Source organism: Sus scrofa, chromosome 2 (assembly GCF_054392235.1).
Source record: "Sus scrofa isolate SSC_HxYL_T2T_F1_AM1 chromosome 2, Sscrofa_HxYL_maternal_Yorkshire_Landrace_v2.0, whole genome shotgun sequence".
In the NCBI taxonomy this organism is placed as follows: Eukaryota; Metazoa; Chordata; class Mammalia; order Artiodactyla; family Suidae; genus Sus; species Sus scrofa.
Genome location: NC_139384.1, coordinates 40,353,507 through 40,375,762, shown reverse-complemented (window position 1 = coordinate 40,375,762; position 22,256 = coordinate 40,353,507). Strand labels below are relative to the sequence as shown.

General features: G+C 35.8%; 1 protein-coding gene across 4 annotated transcripts in view; it reads left to right on the top strand.

Annotated features, from left to right (window-relative positions):
- The window catches only part of ANO5 (anoctamin 5), an 84,321-nt gene that overhangs the window by 26,757 nt on the left and 35,308 nt on the right, over positions 1-22,256 (top strand). For all 4 annotated transcript variants that reach the window (XM_021083250.2, XM_005661072.4, XM_085010093.1 and 1 more), the window contains 5 exons: positions 1,841-1,954; positions 5,510-5,578; positions 7,629-7,913; positions 13,227-13,340; positions 16,455-16,570. In XM_021083250.2, coding sequence (XP_020938909.1) covers positions 1,841-1,954; positions 5,510-5,578; positions 7,629-7,913; positions 13,227-13,340; positions 16,455-16,570 — 698 coding nt within the window. The remainder of the gene's footprint in view (positions 1-1,840; positions 1,955-5,509; positions 5,579-7,628; positions 7,914-13,226; positions 13,341-16,454; positions 16,571-22,256) is intronic.

Sequence of the window (22,256 nt, the reverse complement as noted above, 5' to 3'; positions counted from 1 at the left end):
ATGCAAAATGTGACTGTCACTAAATTAAAGCAAAAGGATTATTGTTTCTTACCCCTAATTTTTTTGCTTTGATTATATTTAGTCTACTTAGTATTTTTTTCTTCCCCAGTTAGTTCTAAAAATGTTGGTGAATTTCATAAGATATGCTAACACTGCGATGATTTATAAGAGATCAAATAATTTCTTGTTTACTTTTTAAGTGACTTGTGTCAAGACATAACATGATAACAATTTGAATTTTCTCAGTATTTTTAAACTTTTCTTTTAGGAAAAGAGAGATTATTATGCATTCTTTGGGGTGCAAAGAACTCTGACGTAACATTTGCATTAGTGTACTTTGATTTTTAATCTCTAGACCCTCTAAATGTTTTTTGTTTCTTTGTTCTCTTTTCCACTCATTTCGTCCTGTGCATTGGGAACTAGTTCTTTCTGAGATGTATCAGTTATGCATTCATATAAAGTAGAGTTATTCTGTTCATAGACCACAGATCAAACATGAGATTTGTGTCTTATTCTTACTTGTCTGATCTACATCCAATCCTTTTTTTGGCAGGTCTGCCTGACCTGATTTGATTTATAAACAGTGTAGTGTACCATAAAAGAAATTCATGAATTAACATGAAACCAGTTATGAATATGAAAAACCTCCAGTTCTACATTCACACCTTAGCTAGAGCAGTTACAAAGTTGTCTATGTTATAACTTTGCATCACAGGTTAGAGAGATCATTGATATCACTGCATCATCTATTTGTTCATTCTAGGTGCTATATGTAGGCTATTGTATATTATATTAAATATTACATATTACATATAAACTATGAAGAAGACCAAATCAGTCAAACATGAACTCCATTCTTTATGTGGCTTTCTAGGTTTTTTTTTAGTTTTGAAAGAGGAGGACTTAATAAACTGTACATGTGAAAGTTGAATTTGTAAGTTTGGCCATTATATTGAGAGAATTGATAACACAAATTTAAACACAAGATTGAGGAGTTCCTGATGGGGTGCAGTGGGTTTAGAATCCAACTGCAGCAGCTTGGGTCATTGCAGAAGCATGGGCTCAATCCCTGGCCCAGCAGAGTGGGCTAAAGGATCTGATGTCTCTGCAGCTGTGGCATAAGTTGCAGTTGTGGTTTGGATTCAATTCCTGGCCCAGGAACTTCCATGTGGTACGGGTTCGGACATAAAAAATGAAGACATAAACTAAGGATTGATTTTGGCTCACTTAGGAAATTGATATTTAAAGGAGATTTGCATGAGAGTACTTTTAGTGAAGCCAGCTGGCAAGCTAACTTGCTTTCTAATTTTTAACTGCACCTTGATTTTATTTTAACCCTTCAAAAGTTGAGTTAGAAAGTAGTGATTCCATGAAAACATAGTATAACATTAATCATAAGTTTATGTTCTTGCAGTGAGATTCATTAATTGGTCTATAATTAATTATATTCCCAAAGTAGTGAGTGACCATGAATTATTTGCCGGATTAATTGGTATGTTGTTTAATGAAGGTGATGTCATCTCTCTCTGAATGTGCATTTTTGAATCAATGTGTACATATATTCATTTTGTATTTTTGCGTATTTGCAGCATTTTGTGTGTGTGTGCATGTAGTCGATATGCTTCGCTTCATCTTGAGTCTTGATTGTTTACTATATAACTCCTTCATGGAATTTCCCTTTCTAAAGTAAGCATTGATGAAAACTCTAGTTGTCTTCCTCTGTCATTTCAGACTGAAAAAAAAGGTAGATGATAACCACATTTTAGCTAATCCCCTTTATGTTTTTGCCATTTGAAAATTAAACTATAATTTAAAGTTGTGTCTTTCATGTCCTCTGCAGTTTAAAAAAGATGAACAAAGCAAAGATTCTATCTTCTTCCGGGATGGGATCAGGCAGATTGATTTTGTGCTTTCCTATGTTGATGACATAAAGAAAGAAGCAGAACTGAAGGCGGTAAGTACTTATATGAGAGAAATGGGAATAATAAAAAGAAGCATGGTCTATAGTTTGACAGGGATGATTCCCCTGAATTATATTGTAAAATCAGAGGCCTCAGAGTGTTACTGAAAGCTGAAATTGAGTGAGAAGACTGCACAATATGCAGCCCAAGAATAGATATATGAAGTCAATTTTATTCTTTGGACATTTTGCACAATAACTTCTTCTTCTCCCAAGTGACTGATATATTTTTATATAGAAATATATAACGTTAGAAATAAATGTGACCTTCAAAATTTGAGGTGTACATCCGAATATAATATTTATCTTCTGTGTTAATTTTCAACTTTCATTAATCCATTCTATCTGAAATAACATTGACATTATGTTCTTTCTGAACTTACATTACTATGTTCATTTTTTAAAACTGCAATCTCCAACACCATAAATTAAGTTAAAAAAAAACCAAGGACTTTTATCTTGTTCGTTACTATGTACTCAAATGCCTTGAATAGTGACTGAAGCATAATGGATGCTTAATAAATATTAGATATTTGAAATGGATTAATATATTAATTCATATGGGTGAGCATATAAATACACACTAACATACGTATGAAATAAATGTCATACAAAATAAAAATAAAATCTATAGATTTAATCCCCATAAGACCCAGTACATAGTCATTTCTGTCCATTTCTTTTACCTTTTCCCTGGAAACTCTTCCACCAGGCCTCTACAGTTCATTCACTGTCATAATTTTCATCTCTTCTCTGAATGTCCCCTGCAAACCTGGCTCCTCATGAGGGTTTGGTACCTTCCCCACCAGTCCTCTCAAGTGGTGTTGGTTTTTCCAGACCCTTTTCCTGGAGAGAGATGAATCCCTCTCCCCTTGTCCAGTATTGTTGCTTACAGTCCACCCTCCCTCGTGTTGCCCTGAAACCTCTGAACTTTGAATTTCACTACAGTTATCACTACCCTGCATTGTTGTTGTCATTAATCAATCTCTGGTCTTCTGTTTCATTTCTCAACAATTTTAGCTCCTGGTTCACTATCACTCTCTTCACCAGTGTGCCTTTTTTTATTCATTGATAATCTCAATGCATACATAGAGGGTCATTTTGACATTCTAGCCTCTGTTCCTTGAACTCCCTTTTCCAATTATCTGAGTCTCTAATTCATTCTAGAATGTGTCATTACTAATAACTAGAAATATTTGTAATCTCATTCCAAGTATCCAGCTATCTGACTAACCCCTCATGTCTGTTTGAACAATACTCTTCTTTCTTCAACTGCACCAAGATCAGATAACAGTTATCTTAACTACCTTTTTTTTTTTACTGCTACTCATTATCTTTCTGCTCTTTTTAATGCTTATTCAGTTTAAATCTTATATCTGTAGGTTATACTCTATTGCATATGCCATCCAGCTTACCCTGCTCTCAGTTGTAGTAGCCAGAACAACAGCTTTAGTTAAACCCAACTCTCCACCTGCTTTACGCCAGGGCTATGCAGAAAGAAAGAAATACAATTCTTTTACTGGTTTTTACCTCGTACTTGTGCCAAGGGACCTCAGCTGCATCCTTAACTCTGTCTGGCAGTCGTACTTTACTTCTCTATTCACTTTATCCACTCTTCTTGATGACTATTTCATAACTTTTTCCTCTCTCACACCCCAAATATGCCCAGACCACTTTCAAGCTTAGCTGACCACACTTTTCTACTCTACTGAGAGAACTGATGTAATGGAAGAGAAATTCTTAATTTCCATTACCACATCCTTCCATCTACCAGCATCTTCACCTGAATAATCTACCTCTTTTCCTATCACCATAGGAAAACTATTTTATTTATTCTTCTATCTAATTCCAGTACCTCCGCTTGTGTCCTGGATCCCATTTCTTCTTGCCCCTTATTTAGGAATCAATAAGACTACCCTAAGGTTGCTGATTCATTAAGAGCACTCATAGAATACAGCATATAGCCCATACTCAATGGCTATGTTTTATTACAGCAAAATAGTACAAAGCAGAATCAGCAAAAGGAAAAGAAGCATGCAAAATCCAAAGGAAACCAGGAGCAAGTTTGTAAGAGTTCTCTCCCAGGGGAGTCATACAGGATGCACTTAATTCTTGCAGTGAGGATGTGTGACATCACATTGGAAGTGATATCTAATAGAGAAGCTCATTAAAGTCTCAGTGCAATAAGATTTCGTTGAGGCTGGTCACCTTGTCACCTTCTGTCTAGTATAAACCAACATGTCATAGTCCTGGCAGGAAGCATATATTTAGTTATCAACTACATAGTTTGTACAAACAGCTGAGGTGAAGTGAACCCCTCTTAGTAGTTCTGGGAATGGTGGGAACCCTCCTGCAAACCGAGTTCCCAGATGCCAGGACCAAGTTTGTCAGCAGGCCTTTCTAAGGACAGCAGTGCCAGGTTTGTTACATTCAAACTCTTTTCTGTATGTCTATTTAGGGAGATTGCTTTTACAATCCTTTCCTCTCTCTCCCGAATTACATTTTGTGTTGTTCTTTACCGGATCATTTCTTTCAACAAATAAATGTGTTGTTAATTTTTCCATATTCGAAAATATTAAAAAGCAAGAACTAAAACCTTCTCTTGATCTCCACACAACTTACAGAAGAGTTTGTTACTACAATGAAAAGAGATATTCATTTTTTAAATGTTGATAACAATATTTGGAAGGTTCTTCTCTTCCCCTTGTTTTTCATTTTGTTTTGCTTTGCTTTGGCTTCCTGGAAGTTTTCAGTCTGCCTTTGATAGCATAAGAGAAAGGTAATTGTGGAAGGTGGCAAAGAAAGGAGAAAACTGTTCATGGACATATTCTCACATGTAGTAAACTTTGGAAGTGGAGAAAAAGATCACGTTAAAGTGATCTTCACTGACAATTGCTCAAGGTGGATTTATCCATTTGAAGACGTATCCTATGTCTTAGTTAAACATTTTAAAATTTCAGTTGCCATGTTTCACACTTAAATCACAGTTATAATTTTTCACTTAAATCATAAAGCCAAATGATTTTTCAATAATCGATCATTGTTTTAAAGCCTACAAGAAACGGTTATTTGCATTTAAATAATTAAATTTAATTTTGCTTTTTCTAAGTGAAACTCTTCTTCATGATCAAAATATCATGATGGTACTCTGGCTTAAAATTACATTAAATGTGTCATTTATTTGAAAATTACTGATGTCTTTATAATATAAGTTCTTCCCAACTAGGAAGAATATGATATGTCTCTCTGTTTATCAAAGTTTTTTTTTTTTTTTTCTGTTAACTGGTAAAGTTTTCTGTGTTTGTTTCCTATTGAAGTCCTGCTAATTCCTCGGAGATTATTCCTAGATATGTTGGATTTTTACAGTTATATTGTGAATTATAGCACAGCTTAAATGCAGTCCACAGCACTCAGATGGGGATAATACCTAGGGTACTTTTGTATACAACTAGGGCACCATCTGGAGGCACAGTCCTTGTGTGACAGTCAGCTGATCACTGGGCAAATAAAATGTTTTCCATAATTCTACTGACTTGTTTTTTTCCATAGATGAGAAGAAAAGAGTTTGAACAAAATCTCAGAAAAACAGGTCTTGAGTTGGAAATTGAAGATAAAATGGTAAGTGGAGTTGTTCATCCCTGCCAGAATCTTGGTGTTTTAAACATTGTTTTCTCTTGCTCTGCCTTTGACTGGCTAGGCTTTATATTTGGGAGCAAAACAGTAGCTTTTTTTAACACAGACATATATCATGGGGTTGGCAGGGCCAGTGATCTTCCAGGCAAGTAAGTAGGTCAGTGCTCTCAATTTGAGACGATGAGTGGAATACTTTAAAAATAAGCATACATCATTCTCTTCAGTATCCGGAGAAAGTAAAGTCATGTTTGTTTGTTTGTTTGTTTGTTTGTTTGTTGTTTTATGGCCACACCTGGGACATGGAAGTTCTCAGGCCAGAGATCGAGTCTGTGCCATAGATGTGACCTATGCCACAGCTACAGCAATGCTGGATCCTTAACCTACTGCGCCAGGCTGGGGATTGACCTTAAGCCTCCACAGTGACCCAAGCTGCTGCAGTCAGATTGGATTCTTAACCCACTGTGCCACAGCAGGAACGCTAGGATATGGTTTTTGTTTCCTATCTGTCTCGTTTCGAAGGCTTACTGTAATCTGACACTGTAACTAGTTAGTCTGGCTATTTTGCAACACAGCTTTCTAAGCCAAGACACTTTTTCTCTCATGAATATGCCAAGTTCTTATTTTTTTTTTTTAACCTCCTACCATTTATTGGTTTTCTAGAATTTCCTTCAAAATAGCTTTAAAAAAACCTATTTCTGATTCCACCCTGTCCATAGATCTCTAATACTCTCTAGTTCTAAATTAATACTTTCTACTTTTTATCCCTGTTTTTGACTGAACTAGTAAATATACATTTTACCACATATTCTAACTATAACCTAGTTGTTCTTTGGTGTAATGGAACCCTTATTACTTCAAGTTCTTACTCTGGTATAGCCTGTCCATACAGGTGAGAAGGCTGAGTTGAGGAGAGAAAGTAAGTACCTCCTACACTTTGTGTGTATTTCTCATATGCCCTCAGCACAGCTCTGAGCTTATAGGTAGTTGCTAAAAACTTAATTTGCCCAGAACCCCATATGTTTCTGGATTTTCAGGCTAGTGTACATTGACCCTGAAATATACTTTTTAAAAATTTTTTTAATTTTTTTATGTTTTTTTATTTTAATTCTTACTTCCTCAATACAGTTTTTTTTTTCTATTGTACAGCATGGTGACCCAGTTACACATACATGTATAGATTCTATTTTATCCCATTATCATGGTCCATCATAAATGACTTGACATAGTTCCCAGTGCTACACAGCAGGATCTCATTGCTAATCCATTCCAAAGGCAATAGTTTGCATCTATTAACCCCAAGCTCCCAGTCCACCCCACTCCCTCCCCCTCTTCCCTGGCAAACACAAGTCTATTCTCCAAGTCCATGATTTTCTTTTCTGTGGAAAGTTTCATTTGTGTATATATTAGATTCCAGTTATAAGTGATATCATATGGTATTTGTCTTTGTCTTTCTGACTTACTTCAATCAGTATGAGAGTCTCTAGTTCCACCCATGTTGCTGAAATATACTCTAAAAAATATTCTCGGGAGTTCCCATCATGGCACAGCAGAAACAAATCCGACTGGGAACCATGAGGTTGCGGGTTCGATCCTTGGCCTTGCTCAGTGGGTTAAGGATCCAGCATTGCCATGAGCTGTGGTGTAGGTCGCAGACGCAGCTTGGTTCTGGCATTGCTGTGGCTCTGGCGTAGGCCTGCAGCTACAGCTCCAAGTAGACCCCTAGCCTGGAAACCTCCACATGCCGTGGGTGCGGCCCTAAAAAGACAAAAGACAAAACAAAAAAAAAATTCTCTCTTTGTCTCTATGTCACACACACAGACACACACACACACACACACGTACATACATATACATATGTGTATATTAAGTATAATATATGTAACTGTTTTGAGCATTTGCTCTTCTAAAAGTTTTGCTGAAATTTTTCAATAAACAAATGCCTTGGCATTTTTAATTTGTTTGAGATTTTACAGAATTTTCTTTCTTTAATCAACTGAGGAAATCTCCCAGTTATTTTGCCTCCATTTTTATGCAGAACTCTGAAGACGGAAGAACTTATTTTGTGAAGATCCATGCCCCTTGGGAGGTATTAGTTACTTATGCTGAAGTGTTGGGAATCAAAATGCCTATTAAGGAGAGTGATATTCCCCGAGTCCAGAGATTGCCTTTTAGCTGTGTGCTCGGGCCTCTGAAGCTCCCCAAGAACGTGAAGCATCCGCATCCCGAATATTTCACTGCCCAGTTCACCAGACATCGGCAGGAGCTCTTCCTCATTGAAAATGAGTCAAGCTTCTTTCCATCCTCAGCAAGAAACAGAATTGTAGGTAGAGAAGACCTCAGGGCACATCTCTTCATATAAGGGGTGTGTGCCTGTGTGTGTTTTTATTCGTGTGCATGTGTGATACTCTGTCTAAGGGTGTTTTTGTGTACGTTTGATGAGTATTTGGTGGAACTGGTCAAGTTTGAAAGTCCACATGGACCTCTTACACCTGTTAACCTCCCTCTTTTTCAAACTGTTGTCATAAAATGAATGGTTGATTGTGTGGACACAGCAAAGAAAGAGGCCTCATGCAATACTGGGGAAAGCACTTAATTGAGAGCCAGAAGACTTTGATTTTATAAGGTCTTTGTAAAATAGTTTTATAATTGTAGAGTTTAGCCTTATAAGTTCATTGAGCAGTAGGAGAAATATCGGTCATTCCAAAAGGAAATGAGTGTTTTCATTCCTTTATATGTGGGGTTGACTAAAGAAAATGCACAACCTAAAAGTGGAGAATTATGTTTCATTTGAGATATTACTGACAACTGTAGTCCAGAAACAGCCTCTCAGATAGCTCTGAAGAACTTCTCCAAAGAGGTAAGGCAGGAGGCAGGATATATAGGAATTTTTGCTAGAAAAAAATACATGTAGTGGAACATCAAAAGATTGCTGCTAATCACAAAAACCAGATATCTCAGAGTTCCCTTGTGGCCCAGTGTGGTAAGGATCTGGCTTGGGTCACTGCTGTGGTATAAGTTTGCTCCCTGGCCTGAGAACTTTCATGCTACAGGCATGGCCAAAAAACTCCAGATATCTATATTTTAAATTAATGATTTTAGTGCTTTTGTATATATGGAAAGACGCAAAAATCTAGGATCTTTGAAATTATTCCTTCGATACATACCTTATCTCTCTGGGATCTATATCCTATTTTTCTCAGTCCTGAATTCCCCACTGGGGGCTAGCTGCCATGGCTAATGGCTTGGTGGCAGGCAACATTATTATGATTATGATTATTATTATTATTGGCCATAATAGATAGCATTTGAGAAACATCAGAACTTTTTCCTTTCATTTAAAACCATTTTCATTATTTTGAATAATAGTATTTCCTCTCCATTTGTAGTCCCGGGATCTTTAATTTTCCCTTTAAAAACCTCTCTCCTAATCACAGTTCAATGCCATTGCTTCTTCCTGTTAAGATAGGAATAATATCCACCTCATAGGTTACTCTGAAAATTAAATGAGTTAGAATGTGAATGACTTTGCATAGTTGCTGGAATATACTAAGTGTTCAATAAATGTTAGGTGTTACTATTATTACTATTGATCTGACTTTAAAGAAAAGAAATTCAGGTTCTTTGTTGCTCTTTCCCCTTCCACCTGTTACCTAATAATGAAATCACCAGGGTTCTAAAAATCACAAGACTCTTTCCCTTGAAATTACTCTCTTTCCCTGAGGAATAAAACACTTCATTCCCTTTAGGTCCAGCATTATTAAGTGTCTAAGAAGGATTTTGAAATAATCATTTTTCTAGATATAGCATCTGAAGACCTGGTTTAAATTCATGACTCTACTTTCTAAGTAGGATAACATCTTAAAACAGAGAGAATGGTAATTAAGACTGGCATCATTGGGAGAAGCAAATGAAAGGATGTATGTGAAGCAGTCTACAAACTATAAACACTTCAGATATACTTGTTGCATTGAATGCTACAAAAGGTCAAAGAACCTGTAGGACCAAGTTAGGAACTTAATCAGGTATAAAAATATCAGTACTCATTTATCTTTACTTGTTCTTTGTAATGAGTGCCAAAACCTTAGGCTAATTCAGCATTAAAACACAACAATTTCCCCTCCTTCATACTGGAGCAATACTGTTCTTGCTGTTTTGGGAAGTTATATGGAAGACTGATGTAGAAAAAGACCTTCCTGTCTTCATCCAGAACACTGTATAGTTCATGTATGTATACATTGCATAGTTTTGCAGGAGCATCTTACATTTGTATAGAGTTTCATACTTTTCAAAGCATCGTTACAATCATTGTGACATCTGATGCTCTCAGTATATATTTCATAGTATCTAATTTATAGATGTAACATAAATTTATAAACCATCTCCACTTGTGACAGCTGTTGAATTTGTTTCCAACTTTTTTGATACTGCAGTCATTACTGCTGTTTACAACCCGGTATTTACGTATTTCAGCACATATGTAAAATTTTTCTGAAAAATATGTACCACATAGAAAATTTCTGGATTTAATAGGGCATGCACATTATATAACACACACATATATATGTGTATATATATATATATATCACTCTTTACAAAAAAGATGTACTAATTTAGAGTGTAACATAAGAGAATACTGTTTTCTACATGTCTTTCTCAGCACTAAAAATTACCTGTTTTCTTTTTCTTTCTTTTTAAACTGTAGCATAGCATAAGTAGAGACAAGCCCATAAGACTTCAGCATATGGCTATTTGAATTCAGTCACAAAATACACATAGTCATGTAATCACCAGTCAGATCAAAAGAGAAAACCCTCATAGCCCTCCAGAAGCCCCAGTGTTTTCTCCCAGTCACTATTCCTGTCCTCAGCAGAGGCCACCTCTTACTTTTAACAGCAAATATTAGTGTAGCCTGGTTTTTTTTGTTTTTTGTTTTTCACGTTTGTTCTGTTTTTTTCCTTTTTTCAGCTGCACCAGTAGCATATGGAAGTTGCCCAGCCAGGGGTCAAATCTGAGACGCATCTGTAACCTGCACCACAGCTTCAGCAACACTGGATCCTTAGCCCACTGTGCCAGGCCAGGGATCAAACCAGCAATGCCACGGAGATGAGCCAGATCATTAACCCACTGTGGCATAGCAGGAACTCCTAGTGTAGCCTATTTTTAAACTTTATAAAAAGGGAGTCATAACATATGTATTCTTTTGAGTCTGGCTTCTTTGACTCAACATTTATCTGATTGATTAAATTAGCTATGGTTAGTTAATTGTACAAGTTTTGTTCATTAATTTTCATTATTTTCTTCTTCATTTTTTCTTTCTTCCTTCCTTTCTTTTCTTTTTCTTATTGATATATTTTAACATGTACCAAACTCATATACCCAGACTTGTATTCTTAAAGTAATTATATTCAGAAGTACATACTTAATCCAGTACCCCTGCAAATGTGCAAAATAATTTTGAGATTCCTTAAAATACTAGTATTCCTAATAACAGCAAATACTTAAACAGCACTTACTATGTGCTAGGCACTATTTTTTTGTATAACATAGTGATTCAATATTTTTGTAGATTAAACTCCATTTAAAGTTATCATACATTGTTGGCTATTTCCCTTGTGCTGTTCAATATATCCATGTATCCTGTTTATTTTATATATAGTAGTTTGTACCTCTTATTCCCTACCCTTATCTTGCCCCTCTCCTCTCTCTCTCCCAACTGGTAACCACCAGTTTGTGCTCTATATTTGTGAGTCTGTTTCTGTATTGTTATATTCATTTATATATTTTATTTTTTAGATTCCACATATAAGTGATAATGTAGAGTATTTGTTTGTCTTTCTCTGACTTATTTTACTAAGCATAATACCCTCCAGGTCCATCCATGATGTCGTGAATGACAAAATTGAATTCTTTTCTGTGGTTGAGTAATATTTTAGATCTACACATACTCTTACAGTTTCTTTCTTTTGTCATTACTTTTTAGTAATAAAGGTTAGACCAGGCCCTCCACATTGCTGTTCTTTGTTTCATAGAAGTTTAGCTGGGATGTTCCCATCGTGTCTCAGCAGTAATGAACATGACTAGTATCCATGAGGATGAAGGTTCAATACCTGGCCTCGCTCAGTGGGTTAAGGATCTGACGTTGCCATGAGCTGTCATGTAGGTCCCAGACAAGACTTGGATCCTGTATTGGTGTGGCTGTGGTGTATAGGCTGGCAGCTACAGCTCCCATTCAAGCCTGGAAGCCTCCATGTGCCTTGGGTGCAGCCCTAAAAAGACAAAAAATCAATGAATAAATAAAAGTTAGCTGGACTATTTATCCTCATTGATCCATTGAAACAAAGTACTTGTTAGGTGAATTGACCAATTGTTAACTGAACTTCTTTATTGCCCCAAAGACCCTAAACTTTAATGTACCCTCAAACTGATCCAACATTGGCATGTAAAACAGCCCTTCCTTAACACAAAGAAAGATACTTCCTGAATTTGGTTTACTTCTCCCTACAAAAGAAAAGCCCTTTTCTGCCTGATTTTTCAGATGTTCTTAGATTTCCCTGTTGTAATAGCTCCCCATCCCCTGCAATAATCCTTTATAATAAGGTCTTTCTTAAGTCTGGATTTGTTTTTATTTGACAATACCATGCTCTATTTATTACCATAACTTTATAATAAGCCTTAATATCTGGAGGAGTGAAATTTATCACTTCATTAGCTCCCCAGTACAAACTTCTTTTAGGTAAATCTTTTCCGGGGAAATAATCCACAGTATGTAAAACAGTTAATATTTATACCACATTATTTATAAAATTAAAACTACTTTGCATAAATTATCTTTTATTTGCTGAGACAGAATATCGAACTGCTCCTAAAATGAATAACCAGATTAGATAATGATGATTCGAGTGACAAAGATTACAATCAACAATTCCTTAAACAATAAAATATTTAAAAGGGAAGGAGAGAAAGATATCCTAAACAGTGCTAAAAAGGCCACATTTAGCAAACAGAAAAACAGAAATTCTGCAAAGTTCCTGAAAGACAAAAAGCAGATGAGATTGAATTGACAGAAATACAAGAGCAGTAAACACCAAAGCTCAAATTATATGGAGGAGAAAACTGATAATAATATATAGATGGTTGCAAAGTAGTTGCAGAGGTATAAAAATCTTGAGTTAAAAAATTCTGATATCAGGAAAAGACCCTGAAGAAGTCATTAGAATAATTACTTGAACAATATTCAAGACAACTTGGCCAAGCATCAATTCTATTCCGTATTCCCCTAACTGAACCATTAGTATCAGTGATGTTGGACTACAGCCCCAAGCCACTGTAGTGTGAATTCTGGCACAAGGGACTCCTAGAGGAGCTTGGGATAGAAGCAAAATAAGTTATGACCCATTCCTGTTCTCCCAAGGAAATAGGGAGCTCTCAGGCCCAGGAGCTGAAATTCCTGTAATTCCACACAACCCCACTCTCTGTATCTTTCCCCAGATAAAAAAGGTGAAGATTCTTTTCTTAATCAGAGCCCATATCCAATCTGAGACAAAGTAGACATTGTTAAGTTGTGATTGAAAAACACATGTGGAATTTTGGAAAGCATAGTGTTCTGAAATGTGAGTCTCTTTATGCCTGATAGGTTTATTATATTCTCTCACGGTGTCCTTTTGGCATAGAAGATGGGAAGAAAAGGTTTGGGATTGAAAGACTGCTAAATTCTCACACTTATTCAGCTGCCTTTCCACTCCATGATGTAAGTATGTGCTTGGGCTTGAAATACTGAGCTTTATTTCCCTTTCTCACATTCAGAAGTTGCCTTTTGGGGAGATGGAACCCTCCATTTGCTTACTTTTTTATGACAGGTTACTTGCTTCTCTCTCACATTAGGACAATCCTCATAGACTCCCTAGGTTCAAGCTGAGAATATGCTGAGATACATAGTTACTACTGCTACACATAGAGGCTTCAGTGGAAATTTATTAAAAATATGATTACCTTTGCACATGGATTTTCTTTAGAACCTATATTGAAAATAATTATTTTAAAAGAACATTTTAGGACTTCCCACTGTGGTGCAGCAGGTTAAGAATCTGACTGCAGCAGCTCAGGTCGCTGCAGAAGCGCAGGTTCAGTTCCCAACTTGAGAAGTGGGTTAAAGGATATGGAGTTGCCACATGTCACAGCTGTGACTCAGATTCAATCCCTGGCCTGGGAACTTCCGTATACTGCAGATGTGGCCATAAACTTTAAAAATTAATTAATTAGGAGTTCCCGTCATGGTGCAGTGGTTAACGAATCCGACTAGGAACCATGAGGTTGCGGGTTTGGTCCCTGCCCTTGCTCAGTGGGTTAACGATCCCGCATTGCCCTGAGCTGTGGTGTAGGTTGCAGACGCGGCTCGGATCCCGCGTTGCTGTGGCTCTGGCATAGGCCAATGGCTACAGCTCCGATTGGACCCCTAGCCTGGGAACCTCCATATGCCGCGGGAGCGGCTCAAAGAAATAGCAAAAAGACAAAAAAAAAAAAAAAAAAAATTAATTAATTAAAATCAATCCAAGAGTCCATTAATTAATCCATGGATAAATCCATGAATCCAAGCTCACAGACTAGGAATTTGGGGGAAATAAAGCATATATACACTTGCAAAACAAGCTGAAAACTTCAGTCCATAAGAAGAGTCAGACAAACAACTGAGATTCTGAAGGATTCTTTGGGACTACCAGATCCTTGTACAAAAATATTGAGTTCAAGAAGTCACCTTTTATATGATGGATCCATTCAACCAAACCTGAAAATTTGGCTTGGCAACCTAGGTAGCCTAGTTTCTGGAGGTTTCTGAGAGAAACCTTTCCTTTTGGATATTCAGTGTTCAAAGTTCATCTGTTGTCAGTAGACATTTAGCTAAACTATATAACCTACTTTGAGATCACCTTCTGGAACTTTTGTTTCCTTTGGTCCTGTTTTACTCTCCCATACTTATAGATAAGACTTTTTGATGATGCTCCCTTTTCAAGAAACACATTCCTTTGGAATGTGGAACTAGGTATTACTGTTTAAACAAGTGCTGTCTAAATCATTGCCCATGTTTTTGAAAATGATGTTGCTATCATGGTTTCCTAAAGCCCAAATCCATCTTTCCCTTTTCCAGGTTTCCTCTGTTAGTATTTATTCAACTATGATAATTGACTGTAGGTCAGCTCAACATTGGTTAGTAGTTTATCTTTGATATGTTTCCTATAAGAGTACAGCAGAATTTTCCAAAATGAGTGGCAGTTTTCAACAGGGATATCGATTCAGGTGAATTTAACTTGTGTTAGAGAAACTACCTACCCTCCACACTCAAGCACATGCACGTATTCCCCTGGGGCAAAAGAACTTCTAGGGGATTATGGATCCTAAATAAGGCCCCACATTAGACCAAGTAGAGAGATCTATAGCAAGTTAAGAAACATTTTGCAACTCATTCTTTGTTAATTGTTCTTCACAAAAGGGCTCATTATTTATTTTTTTGGAAGGTTTTAAAGATTTTGTTTGTTTGTTTTTAGGGCATTGATTCTTTTCTTATTATAACCAGGTGGTAAAGCCAAACAAACTGTCCTTAGTCACCAGCAATTTTAATCCATACATCTAGCCCTCCAGTGGAATCCTGCAAACTCACTAGGAAATCAGTGTTACTGAGCTATTGCTAGAGAGTGTTATCATTGACTGTTAATTTTACTTTTTTTTCTTTCTTCTCTCCTGAATGCAGATTTAGGTATGGATTTTCCCTTATGTGCTTTAAAGAATTTTAAGATACCCAAATAGGTATACCTATATAAGATACCCAAATAGGCTGCTTATACCTATATGATACCCAAATAGGCTGCTTATACCTATATAAGATACCCAAATAGGCTGCTTTTTTTTTTCACTTCTCAAGATTCAGTAGGACTAGCTACAAAAGACAGAAGTTAGAATCTGGATGATATAAAATTGTGTACCTTATCATACAGAGATTTTCATATGTGCTTACTTTTAAATTGGATGTTTACTCAGTGTTCTGCACTTTACTTGTGTAGGCAAATGGTTAAAAAGGAAGTATTAAGGAGTTCCTGCTGTGGCACAGCAGTTTAAGGACCTGATGTTGCCACAAAGCTGCATTGTAGGTTGCAGCTTCAGGCTTAGATTCCATCCCTGGCCTGGGAATTTACATATGCTACTGGCATAGCCAAAAAAAGAAAAAAAAAACTATGTGTAGACAGTACCCTACTAGGCCCTGAAGGGACAGTGATAAAGCTACTCAATTCCTAACAATGAAGATACAATTTATGGAGGGAAACAATACTGAGGCTCTTAAGTACTAAAGCCTGCTGTATATATTTTAAGTCCTTTGGGAAACTGATATCAGTGAAGGTCAAAGAGGACAGGACAGGTTCCCTAGAGACCATCCAGTCATAGCAGGGTGACCTTGGATCATTCACTTAGCTTTCCTTGGGGTTTAATATTTCCATCTGTGCAATCAAAGTGTCAGCCTATTTCCAAAGTCCCAGCTGGTTATGTCATTGTGGGAATCCCTGAGCTGTGACTATTGGATCTGAATATTGATGAAATGAGCATTCCAGGTGAAAGGAGCATCTTGAGTAAAGCCATAGCCTCAGACTTGGGCTCGTGTTTTTAGATAGCTGCCTGTGAGAATAAATAAATCATCATTATTTTCACTTAGTATAGAGTGTAGTGAATAATTTATATCAACAGAATATGAGAGTAAAAATAAAAAAGTGAAAGAGAACATTTGCCTCATTCACTAGCCTTCTTATAAAAGCAGCATGTCTTTATTCACTCTGTGGTTTGCTTTGTCATTCAGCAATTTCTTCTTTTGTATGTGTAGGGTCAATACTGGAAGCCATCAGAACCTCCTAATCCTGTCAATGAAAGGTACATACTTTGCCAGAACTGGGCTCGGTTTTCCTATTTTTACAAGGAGCAGCCTTTTAATTTGATTAGGTAAGTTTCTTGCACAGGATCAAGCCAATTAAAACTTGATTATGTGTTTTTTATTCACGGTGGTGTCATACTCTATTCTTTTTACTACTATTTTCACCCATTACATTTCCCATCTTCCCTGTTTTATATCTACGCTATCATTTAGTTATTTGTTTGTGAGTAAAGTGCTATTGCCAAAATGGTCTTAACCACTGTACAGAGTTAGCCCAATGGTTCAGAGGTTTGGGCTTGGTGTTTAGGTAGACTGGGGTCAAATCCAAGCTCTTACTCTTAGACGCATATAAACATGGTCAAGTTACTTAACCTCTGTGAGACTCATCTGTAAAATAGGAATAATAATAGTATTATTTCTTTATGGGGTTACTTGATAATTAAATGATATATGTATTTTTTAGTATGGGGTTAGCACTTACTGTTTAATGTATATTAGTTTCTTTTGGTTTTCTCTGAGTATAAGAATTTAGAAGATAGCAGAAAGGTCATGTATGGATGTTTGTGTGGGTGTATTGATCTCAGAGAGCTGTGAAGACAATTGTTCTCTGATCTCAGTTCTTTATACAGTTTCATTAGCTGTGCAAGAAGACTATGGTTGCAGGTTCTTGCATGAACCATGACAATACTACATACCTACAGGGTTTTAGGATACTCCTGCTGTGCTTTCAATAAAGAAATAGTCAGATTATAGGGACCCCTAGTTGCTAGAGATAGAATTTTTTCTCAGTGATTTATGCCTTTACTATTATACTTGCACAGTATATATCCAAATCAACTGAAATGTTCTTTCAACAGTTTCATTTAAGGCAAGTAACGGGGGAACATTTTAAGAATAACTAAAAGGCAGCTCACATAAAAATGGGTGCTTTCTTTAAATCATTATATGAACTCTTCATTGGATGGATGTTTTAGTTGTTCTGAGTAAGGGCCATTTAATTTTTTAATTATAAAAGTAGCACATTTATCTAAAAAATTCCAAGAAATAAAGAGGTGTGCAAAGTTTTAAGTGAAATTCCATCTCCGCTGAACTCCACAGATGTTAACTGTGCTTCATTTGGTAATGGCCATTCAGTAGTATTTTTATGTGTGTGCATGGTAAAATACATATGCAAACTTTTTTTCCTGGAGCAATGGATCTTTATCTACTTTTTTTGCTAGGATTGTCTTTTTCACTAAACAGTATATTAATTGGTGTACTTCCCTGTGAGTACGTTCAGAGCTATCTTGTGCTCTTTAATGGAACACAGAATGCCCTATTGTAAGTTTTACCTAATTTATTTTTCTGGTTTTTTTCTATTGAAGAAGCTTATACTGTTGCAACATTTTTACCATCAGTGCTATTAAGAACATTTACAAATATTGTGCCTTTGGAGAATATTTTCATAGTATATTTTCAAAGAAGCAAAGTTTTCAGAGTGAAAGTTTACGTACTTTACATTGTTCAAAATATGTTGAGAGGATTTAACTTTCTACAGATATTTCTGCTATAAATATTCCCCAAGGGTTTGTATTTATAACCCACAGTATACATAAATACAGTACATCTCAGGTCAGTACTTGTTTAGCATTTGCTGATTTTATTTTACAACAGAATGGAAACGCAGCTATTTCATCAGATGGCAATGTCTAGCTTAAACTTAACTTTTCAAAGTTTGTCATCCTATTTTTATAACTTTTCCATTTATAGCAATTCATACTGCTTTCCATTTCAGTAGTGAGGTCATTTTTTAAATAAACTGAAATTTTTAGCAAAATTTAAAGTAAAGAATTGATCACTATGTGTAAAGTTTTCAACTAAGTAACTGATAAGGCAAGAAAGCAAACATTATGTTGTCACAGAGGGAGCAATTGCAGAAAACAGCTTATTATCCCTAAGATTTCTTTTTGGCGATTATGTAAGATAATATTCATATTCTTAGTAATAGAAAATGAAATATTTGAGAATAAAAGACCATGATGTACATATTCAACCAGTTTACTTGCAAACGATTCAGAAAAAGGTATATATATAACGGAAGTACACGAAGAGAGAGAAAATGCAAATGGAACAATATTTTCACAATAAAAGACTTAAAGGGTATACGGGTATTATTTGAATATACTTTTCTGTATATTTTCAGTTAATTACAAAGAAAAATAAAGGAAAGTCTAGGATTAGATCCACACATATATAGTCAGTTCATTTCCAACATGGGTGTCCTGTTATTCACTGGGGAAAAGATGGTCCTTTCAAAACAAGCGATACTAGGAGAAATGGATATCCACATGAAAAACATGAGTCTTGATTCTTTCCTATGCAAAAGTTTAAACTATCTTGAAATGAATGAGAGAACTCATTATAAGTCCTACAGCTACAAAAACTTCTAGGAGGATATGTAGAAGGATTTCAGCTTTGGGGAGCACCAGGTTATTTGTGATAATTTTGATCATCCAGTCGAAATCTGATCCTATTTCACAACTCTATAGATTATATTTTTCCCCCTGCTTTTAATAAGCCTCTTGTTTTTTGTATTGATTTTGGTCACCCAGTTAAGCATTTGTTTAATTTCTCTACCGTTTTTCACCTTGCTAGTAATAAAGCAATCTGTGGGAAGTTTTCCTACTCATTAAAATTTCCACCTGGATGTAGCATATATACTAATTCTTACCTGAATCAATCTTCACTGTTTCGGTTTCAAAATAATTTTACAACTGCAGCCCTCCTTCCAAGTTTACTTGTCACTCAACATTCTTACCAAAGCTCCATTGTGAGCCCTTATAGCTGGATCCTGTGACAATATAATAGTCTTCCTCTATCCTCCCCACAACTCTGCCCTCTCACCTCAGGTACAATAAGATATATTTCAGTTTGTTTTCAATTTTAGTTAAAACTTAGGGAAATGGTACTCCCTCCCATTTCCCTTTCACCCCATTCCTTGCCCTCTTCTCTTGTTATTCCTTATAACTAGCTAACCAACTTCATTATTTTCTGGCATGTCTTTTTATAAAATAATGAAAATATACATATTCTCTCAAATTTTTCCTACCCGAGTTCCTGTTGCGGCTTAGCGGTAGCAAATTCGACTGGTGTCTGTGAGGATGCAGGTTTGATTCCTAGCCCTGCTCAGTGGGTCAAGGATCTGGCATTGCATTGAGCTTTGGTGTAGGTCACAGATCTGGCATTGCTGTGGCTGTGGTGTAGGCTAGCATCTGTTGCTCTAATTCAACCCCTGGGAACTTCCATATGCCACAGGTGCGGCCCTAAAAAGCTAAAAATAAATAAATAAAATTTCTCCTACCTTGTTAAACAACAAGTGGATTCTACTTAGACTCTTTTGCAGTTTACTATTTTCGCATAATAATATATCTTGAAAATCAATCCATATGAATTCATAGAGGCATGCTACATTCGTCTTACTTATGTGTATTTGGACTCAGGTAATTTCGAGTATTTCATAATTATAAAAAGTACTTCAAGAAATAACCACATACATGTGTATTTTTGTATCCTAAGGGTGCATCTTCAGGGTAAATCTCTATATATGAGATTGCTGGGTTGAAGGGCAAATGCATATGTAGTTGTATTAAAGATTGCTGAATTCCTCTTCACTGGGATTGGACTGTTTGGAATTCCCACCAACCATGTTTGAAAGTATGTTGTATGTATGTATGACAGAGTGCACTTTCAAGTTTTCTAATTTTTTCCAAGCCAACAGGTGAGAAATGGTATTTTAGTGTTGCTTTAATTTGCATTTGCCATTATCATGAATGAAATTGAGTATCTTTTTGCATGCAAAGGTACATTTTTTGTATCTTTTCTTATGACCTGCTTATTGCTATATTTTGTCCATTTTTATAAAGGATTTCTGTTTCTTTCTTAATGTTCTCAGTATTCTTTATATGCTGAGGATTTATAACCCTTTATCTGTGATACATCGTTCTCATATTTTCTCCAGATTTGTCATTTGCATTTCAATTTTGCTTATAGGATTTTTGGTTTTTTGTTTGGGTGGTTGGTTGGTTTTTGCTATGCAGAACTTAAGTTTTCTTACATGAAGGCAAAGTTGTCAATTTTTTTAAGTTGGATTCATAGTGACAGAATGCCTCCTTATACACACAAGTCATTTTCTTCTACTTGCACAGTTTCATTTTTTTTTTTATGTTTAGATTCCTGATCCATTTGGAATTTGTTCTATTCAGGGAATAGATCTACTTTTATCTACTTGTCCCAAAATTGTTATTAAAAGTTTATCATTGCCTCAGTGATTCGAGGTACCACCTTTATCACATACTGGATTTTTATATGGAATTGAGTATATTTCTGTATATTCCAGCTATTCTATTTCTCTAGCTACCTATACATGCACCAGCACTAGACTGTTTTAATTGTAGTGGTCTTGCCCTAGAATGTTTTAATATCTAGTTGGGCTAATAATACTTCATCATAGCTTTTATTCTCGGTGTTTCCTTCTACATTCTACATGTTTATTCTTCCAAATAAACTTCAGTATCAGTTTGTCTAGCTTGTTATGAAAAAAGATGGTTGGTATTATGGGGATCGCATTAAGTTTGTAAATTAATTTAGACCTGGTATTTTGATGTTGAGACATTGTAATCAGGAAAACTTATGTTAAGGAAAATGACATCTTTCTTTAAGCCTACTTTTGGGTTTTTCAGGAGTGTTGTAGAAATTAAACTTCATGTTTAATCCTAAGTATATTTTTGTTGCTATCATAAATTATATATTCTCTTACATTATGTCTTCTAACTAGTTATTATTTATGTTGAATGCTATTGACTTTTGCGTGTTAATTTTATGTTCTAATGCCTTGATGAATTCTTTACTGAATTAGTTTCATCATTGATTCCTTAAGGCTATCCAGGTATATAATCATGTTGTCTTTATTACCAGTTCTTATGTCTGTAATTATTTTATTTTGTTCAAGTCATTGGCTAATAATTGTAGAACAATGTTAAATAATAGTGGGTGTCTTTGCCTTGTTCCTGATCTGAGTGGAAACACCTCTGAGAATTTCTATAGGATCCTATCTGCCCCTCTTTTCTTTCTCTTTACTGCCACACTTTTAAGAAGTACCACCCTTTATATCAGAAACTTCCCCCAGAGACATTGTTTCTCTGAGCCTGCCACTTTCAGTCTTACTCAGTTTCTTTCAGGTTCCTTTCATTTCACTAGTGCAGTGAATTACCAGGTCCCAGCACGTGTTCAGTATTATGGCATTTAGTTAGACTTTCCCCCCAGGAGTTATTTTATGTATTTGTTTAATATTCCAACCCAACTTTGCATATTTTCCCTAGGAGTTCTTAAGAATCTTTGTCATTGCTTTCCCTACTTCAGGATTTGGCAGCTGGTAACAGGAACTCTGTTGGAATTGGGTTTATTTTTTTATTTACAGGTGATTTGAAGATCATGATGTTCTCTGTCATGATGCTTGAAGGCCTGTATCAGGTGTGGCTTTATCTCCTCTTACTGATTTTTATAGTTTTTAGGAAAGATTTTTGTGGGAAGACTTGATAGAAATAAAAATATCCTTAGAAATAGGAAGGACTTATTCACAGAGGCATAGTTACAACAATACCTTCCTTTAGTGAACCTTTGTTTAGCATCATTAGATATCAGCAAGAGGCAAGGGCTGTAAAGATAATCAAAACATGGTTTCCTAATATGAATACATTTGTAGGAAGACACAGAAAT